Source organism: Eurosta solidaginis, chromosome 3, assembly GCF_040869045.1.
Source record: "Eurosta solidaginis isolate ZX-2024a chromosome 3, ASM4086904v1, whole genome shotgun sequence".
In the NCBI taxonomy this organism is placed as follows: domain Eukaryota; kingdom Metazoa; phylum Arthropoda; class Insecta; order Diptera; family Tephritidae; genus Eurosta; species Eurosta solidaginis.
The window spans coordinates 285,065,443-285,073,270 of record NC_090321.1 but is presented as its reverse complement, the minus strand read 5'-3'; the positions used below and the strand labels follow the sequence as shown (position 1 = coordinate 285,073,270).

Genomic DNA, 7,828 nt, shown 5'->3' with positions numbered 1-7,828 from the left:
GGCCCCCTGAGAAACACATTTTTGTTTGAAGTTTTTATTGTCTCCTCAGGCCCATGCAAAAAATCATTATCAATATTCGTTGATTTTGAAATTTGGCTTAAAATTTGCACGTGGAACAACTAAAGACTCTCCTGAATTAAAAAAAAATGTCTTAGTACCTCTAAATCGCGGGCCCCCTGAGAAACACATTTTTGTTTGATGTTTTTATTGTCTCCTCAGGCCCAGGCAAAAAATCATTATCAATATTCGTTGATTTTGAAATTCGGCTTAAAATTTGCACGTGGAACAACTAAAGACTCTCCTGAATTAAAAAAAAATGTTAGTACCTCTAAATCGTGGGCCCCCTGAGAAACACATTTTTGTTTGATGTTTTTATTGTCTCCTCAGGCCCAGGCAAAAAATCATTATCATTATTCGTTGCTTTTGAAATTCGGCTTAAAATTTGCTCATGGAACAAGTAAAGACTCTCCTGAATTAAAATAAAAAATTCTTAGTACCTCTAAATCGCGGGCCCCCTGAGAAACACATTTTTGTTCGATGTTTTTATTGTCTCCTCAAGCCCAGGCAAAAATCATTATCAATATTCGTTGCTTTTGAAATTCGGCTTAAAATTTGCACATGGAACAACTAAAGACTCTCCTGAATTGAAAAAAAATGTCTTAGTACCTCTAAATCGCGGGCCCCCTGAGAAACACATTTTTGTTGGATGTTTTTATTGTCTCCTCAGGTCGAGGCAAAAAATCATTATCAATATTCGTTGCTTTTGAAATTCGGCTTAAAATTTGCACATAGAACAACTAAAGACTCTCCTGAATTAAAAAAAAAAAACATTGTTAGTACCTCTAAATCGCGGGCCCCTGAGAAACACATTTTTGTTTGATGTTTTTATTGTCTCCTCAGGCCCAGGCAATAAATCATTATCAATATTCGTTGCTTTTGAAATTCGGCTTAAAATTTGCACGTGGAACAACTAAAGACTCTCCTGAATTAAAAAAAAATGTCTTAGTACCTCTAAATCGCGGGCCCCCTGAGAAACACATTTTTGTTTGAAGTTTTTATTGTCTCCTCAGGTCCAGGCAAAAAAATCATTATCAATATTCGTTGCTTTTGAAATTCGGCTTAAAATTTGCACACGGAACAACTAAAGACTCTCCTGAATTAAAAAAAAAGTGTCTTAGTACCTCTAAATCGCGGGCCCCCTGAGAAACACGTTTTTGTTTGATGTTTTTATTGTCTCCTCAGGACCAGGCAAAAATCATTATCAATACTCGTTGCTTTTGGAATTTGGCTTAAAATTTTTATTAAAAAAAACATTCTTAGTACCTCGAAATCGCGGGCCCCCTGAGAAACACATTTTTGTTTGATGTTTTTATTATCTCCTCAGGCCCAGGCAAAAAATCATTATCAATATTCGTTGCTTTTGAAATTCGGCTTAAAATTTGCACATGGAACAACTAAAGACTCTCCTAAATTAAAAAAAAGATCTTAGTACCTCTAAATCGCGGGCCCCCTGAGAAACACATTTTTGTTCGATGTTTTTATTGTCTCCTCAAGCCCAGGAAAAAAATCATTACCAATATTCGTTGCTTTTGAAATTCGGCTTAAAATTTGCACATGGAACAACTAAAGACTCTCCTGAATTAAAAAAAAAATGTCTTAGTACCTCTAAATCGCGGGCCCCCTGAGAAACACATTTTTGTTTGATGTTTTTATTGTCTCCTCAGGCCCAGGCAAAAAATCATTATCAATATTCGTTGCTTTTGAAATTCGGCTTAAAATTTGCACATGGAACAAGTAAAGACTCTCCTGAATTAAAAAAAAAGTCTTAGTACCTCTAAATCGCGGGCCCCCTGAGAAACACATTTTTGTTTGAAGTTTTTATTGTCTCCTCAGGCCCAGGCAAAAAATCATTATCAATATTCGTTGCTTTTGAAATTGGGCTTAAAATTTGCACGCGGAACAACTAAAGACTCTCCTGAATTAAAAAAAACATTCTTAGTACCTCTAAATCGCGGGCCCCCTGGGAAACACATTTTTGTTTGATGTTTTTATTGTCTCCTCAGGCCCAGGCAAAAAATCATTATCATTATTCGTTGCTTTTGAAATTCGGCTTAAAATTTGCACATGGAACAACTAAAGACTCTCCTGAATTAAAAAAAAAAAATTCTTAGTACCTCTGAATCGCGGGCCTCCCTGAGAAACACATTTTTGTTCGATGTTTTTATTGTCTCCTCAAGCCCAGGAAAAAAATCATTATCATTATCAATATTCGTTGCTTTTGAAATTGGGCTTAAAATTTGCACATGGAACAACTAAAGACTCTCCTGAATTAAAAAAAAAAAACATTCTTAGTACCTCTAAATCGCGGGCCCCCTGAGAAACACATTTTTGTTTGATGTTTTTATTGTCTCCTCAGGCCCAGGCAAAAAATCATTATCAATATTCGTTGCTTTTGAAATTCGGCTTAAAATTTGCACATGGAACAATTAAAGACTCTCCTGAATTAAAAAAAAAAAATCTTAGTACCTCTAAATCGCGGGCCCCCTGAGAAACACATTTTTGTTTGAAGTTTTTATTGTCTCCTCAGGCCCAGGCAAAAAATTATTATCAATATTCGTTGCTTTTGAAATTCGGCTTAAAATTTGCACATGGAACAACTAAAGACTATCCTGAATTAAAAAAAAAAAATCTTAGTACCTCTAAATCGCGGGCCCCCTGAGAAACACATTTTTGTTTGATGTGTTTATTGTCTCCTCAGGCCCAGGCAAAATATCATTATCAATATTCGTTGCTTTTGAAATTCGGCTTAAAATTTGCACATGGAACAATTAAAGACTCTCCTGAATTAAAAAAAATGACTTAGTACATCTAAATCGCGGGCCCCCTGAGAAACACATTTTTGTTTGATGTTTTTATTGTCTCCTCAGGTCGAGGCAAAAAATCATTATCAATATTCGTTGCTTTTGAAATTCGGCTTATAATTTGCACATGGAACAACTAAAGACTCTCCTGAATTAAAAAAAAAATGTCTTAGTACCTCTAAATCGCGCGCCCCCTGAGAAACACATTTTTGTTTGATGTTTTTATTGTCTCCCCAGGCCCAGGCAAAAAATCATTATCAATATTCGTTGCTTTTGAAATTCGGCTTAAAATTTGCACATGGAACAACTAAAGACTCTCCTGAATTTAATAAAAATGGCTTAGTACCTCTAAATCGCGGGCCCTCTGAGAAACCCCGTGCCCGGGGGAATCACCTCCCCCGCGTCTTGATCTCAGTATTATTCATCCGAAGGCGGAAAGAAAAAAGTTAAAATGTATTAGTGGGAGTAAATTACTATCAAATGTTCTACGGAAAATAAATTAGTACCGCAACGAATACAAGTAAAAAGGCGGTCCGGTCCCTAGCTCTTGGTATTCGAATGAAGGAAAACACTATGGACAAAAAACAAAAAGGTGCAACACTGATGTACAGGCTCTCTTTGAATCCTCAGTTTTATAATCCTCCATTTTGAACTTCTGGCAGCATCGCTGTTATTTCGTTTATTTATTTCTTCCCATTGAGATGGCAGCGCTTTGGCCTCAGCAAGCATATGTTTTTCGGTCTGCGTTGAGTCAGAATTTAAGCAAAAGCTTTTCCGGCCATCGTTCATAAATTTTTCGCAACAAATACGCAAATTAGTAAAAAAATTTAAGAAAATAATACTAAGCAAACAGAAAATATAAACTCAGTGAATACGCGCAACTAATGGCAAAGTAGCATCAAGTCAAGGTCGTGTGCGGAATAAACATTGAACTGTTCGTCAGGTCATATCTGTACATTGCTAGCCAGAGGCAAAAGCTAAAATAGTGACGAATACGCTACCTCAAAGACAATGCTCCAGTGGCAGAGACAAACATCCCACTTTGGCGTTGGTTAATTTTCTGGAAGTGTATAGGAAACCAATTGTTTTCTTATTTGCGCCTTCATTGAGCTGCTTTTAGGTTGAAGTGATTTTTCGTTTAAAGTGATATCCATGTAAAATTGCGTCACTGAAAGTTTAGGCGCTCAGTCAAATTAACCGGTGCACCAAAGATATTAGTATTAACATATATCAAAAGCGCGTGACGATACGCTCGAGCAACGGAAACGTTCATTTTTGTAGCTAACATGTCAGCGACACTGGAAGGAACGCTTAGCAAATGGACAAATGTGATGAAAGGCTGGCAATATCGCTTCTTTGTGTTGGACGAAAATGCTGGCTTATTGTCCTACTATACGGTGAGTTCTGTGGCCTTGATTTTAGCCAAAAAATTACGTACGTATAATGGGAAAACATGTAAAATCAAGGGTGCGGTCTCTGCTAATTATGTTTCATAAAGCTAAAACCATTTCATTATAATTATATTTATGCATATATGTTAAATAATACGCTACGGTAACGTAGTGGTGCACCACCTAATTATTATCAAAAAGTCGCGCGCGTCTAATTTTGATCCCCAATCCGGTATTGGGACCCACACAGGGATGTTGTTTAATCGCGGCCGAGGGCTGCCAACGCAGAAAGGTGTTCTGTGCAACAAACTATGGATCGGACCCCCTCTCGGGCCCTTTTATGGTTTTTTGTAAATATGTTTCGACATAAATAAAATTTTTAATGTACGCTTACGGATTCAAAAAACGGAGGTCGAAAGGGGTCGATACCACCTATTTTTGATAAAATTTAGGTGGTGCACCGTCTTGTAAAACGTTACAAAAAATAATAACTTATGACAATATTTTAGTTTGAACAATATGTGGGTATATTATATCCAAATTGTTTAAGGTGAGCTTCTCCCGTTTTTATGCTTGAGTACAAATTGGAGGTGCCTTTAGTTTTTAGATCTTCTTCGAACCACATCTAGGACTAATGAATTATTGCTGAACAAAATTATTTCTTCGTGTTAAGGTGCTTACAATATTCCCGTTGTAGGCGTGCCTGTTGTAAGAAGCGACTAAAATTCAAATACATGAAGGTTTGATTTCCGCTTTGACTGCCCACATCCGCAACACCCCTCTTAACTTTCCGGGAGTGTTTTGCGGTTATAACAACAAAAGGTGCAATAAGAAACTGCCAGACCTGACTTGTTTTTCGAGAGAGGACATTTTTGCCTAATCAGTCCCAAGTTGTATTTGTTTGTTGTTTTGTTGACTGTCCTAAAGGAATAAATTACACTCTCAAACAAACGCACCCACAAAAATTTTCCATTACATTAATATAAATAGCTCCTCTCTTATCATATCTATTGTAAAGTTTATTTGTTAGAAAAGTACAATAACGCAAATGTAGGCACAAACATACCAGTAGATATGTATATTAGGGTGTGTAAAGTCTATGCCATTTTTGGTTAGACCTGTCTTAAAACTTTATACCTCAAGGCGAAAAAATATCACGTTTGAAAAGTACGATGAATAAATTAGACTTGCTTGGTCTTGCTTTGACAAATTTAAGGAATTCTTATTCAAACGTTTTTTTGTTTTTGGGGCAAGTTCTTAGTAGGCGCGTCTGCTTCCATAGCAGAGATGTGTGATATTCCACTCAGCCTTCGTGGTGGAAACTTTTTAACCGGTACGCATCAATAGGCAACTGTCACGCGGACCTCGTAGCGCGCAAGGGTACAACTAAACAATATAGACGGCTGCATGGTATAAGTATTACAAGGTAAAACCGGTGAGAGTCGAAATGACATTTAAAAATTTTTTTTAATTCTCACTGCTCTCACATTTTTATTTTTTTATTTTGGTTTTGCTTTCATAACAGAAATATAACAAACTGTAATATATTTGGTAATTCTATACTACAGCATGACGTTATCAAAAGACGCGTTTTGGATCCAGGATTGCGATACCGAAAGCAAAGGTAAACATTTTAGGGTTTATGAAGAGATACTTGCAAAGCAAGTTTTGAAAATTTGCATGTGGTTGTTGTAATTTTGATTATTTTTTGGTACCCACAACAAAAATTGTGAGCATAAGTGTTTTGCGCAGATATGGTTTTGGTCTCCAAACCGTTGTTGGACCGACCCAGGGTAATTTTTTATAAGCGCGTCCAAAGGCCGCCAATGCAGAAAGGTCTTCTGCGCAAAAATACTATGGATCCCACCCTCGTTTTCGAAACACGCCGGGGTAATTTTTTGGTTCTTCGTTAATATCTTTTGAACAATCCAAAATTATTATTTTCCGCCTTCGGATTATTGTTGTCGAGGTCAATACGAGCCTTTTGACATCTCTCTCGGTATATTTGCGTAACATTAATATTATGATCTTTTATCCAACCCCGAATTTTTTATTGATGGAAATAACTTTTTTTTGATGGAAAAAAATCTCCACGGTCAACCGTATTCCAGAATTTTCCATTCAGAATTGTATTGTGGTTTCCGGCAAAAAGAAGCATCAGGCCACGATCCTCTTCTGAGGAATTTTCTTTAACAAATTGTGTGCCAAGGTGTACGTAATAGATACATATGTACCTTATAATAATAACAATTTGGTGTGATATATATCCGAGGAGATTAAGGTCTAGGTTTCCATCCAATTTAAAGGCTACGTATCGTGTATTCATTTTTCTACGACGTGGCTCACCTAAATATGTACATGTTTTATGCCGACCCAAAACACTTTATCTGCTAAGGCGGACGAACTTTTGGTGTCAAGGTAATGCCGAGGGACAATTGTTACCATTTATACCAATTTTCTTCAATATTTTTGATGGATAGGCCAGCACACTAGCTCTACACCACGGCGCCTCCTCAAACTATCATACTCCTACTGGACGATGATGTTTAGCTAAGATGCGAAGAGCTACAGCGCTTTTGCTGGCGTGGGCAAGTTATGGGAAGATTTCCACTGAGTTCGGAAAAGCAGGTGGGGGAAGACTTTGATCTCTCTTGGTGCCCCCTGTTGGCATCAGTTATCGCGAAACAGGATTAGCTGAAGTGGCTTCTTACGCAACGACCAGCATCTCCTAAACAGATAAGCGCCTATTAACAAATTTATCTTCCAAGATCATTTTTTTCTGCAGTAGCGAGGACACTTGAGACTGCTGATCTCTTATAAAGTGAAGTTTCAGCATATTTAAAGGTTCAAGACGTATCAACCAAGTGAAGAAGGTTGAATGAAAAATCAATAGAGGTGGTCTCCAACATTCGCTTCTTAATTAGAATTTGTTGAAGGTCTTTTCTTTTGTACCTTTGCAAAAATAGGACGTGTTGAGGCATTCACTATATTGGCAACTCATTTTTTTGCCATATATGTACATAAAAAACGGATTTCAAAACTTTTCGAAATATTTTTTCACTTATTTCATAAACATTTTATTTTCTTAGCATTAAAAAAAATGAAAAATGTCATACCAACAATTTTTTTTGTGTTTTCTTTGGTTTGGCATTTCCACAAAGTTTAAGAGAGTGATTTTAAAATTTTTTCAAAAATCAAAAATCCATTATGGCCGCCAAAACGAGTAAATGGTTTTACCTGGTAATATTTATGCAATGGGTGACTGTAGGGAACACGGAGTAATCCTAGCACCCTGTGGTCTGATCCTCTATATATGGGCCTCGGGGCAGCTAAGTAAAGGCTGGGCGGACTGAACTTTTTGCAGGGTATCCCACAGTTAACCAACACCCGCAGAGAGGTTGCAGTTCTTCCGATGCTCCTCCCATTTGGCACGTTTGTGTTCATTTACCAGTCGCATAATATCCAAGGAGTCTTACCTAATATGGGAGGTCACGTTTTCTTGCTTATTTTGCAGTTCAGCTGGGAAATGCGGTATGATTTCAGGTATTCTACCAGCCGGAATAAAGCCTGCAGAAG

At 37.2% G+C, this 7,828-nt stretch overlaps 1 protein-coding gene across 3 annotated transcripts in view; it reads left to right on the top strand.

Moving 5' to 3' along the window:
• The first annotated feature begins 3,582 nt into the window (after positions 1 to 3,582).
• LOC137245740 (oxysterol-binding protein-related protein 9) overlaps positions 3,583 to 7,828 on the top strand; it is a 59,751-nt gene continuing 55,505 nt past the window's right edge. The window contains exon 1 of one of the 3 annotated variants that reach the window (XM_067776875.1): positions 3,583 to 4,258. In XM_067776875.1, coding sequence (XP_067632976.1) covers positions 4,148 to 4,258 — 111 coding nt within the window. In that variant the 5' untranslated portion in view covers positions 3,583 to 4,147. The remainder of the gene's footprint in view (positions 4,259 to 7,828) is intronic. The other 2 variants (XM_067776874.1, XM_067776876.1) reach the window with 2 other exon arrangements.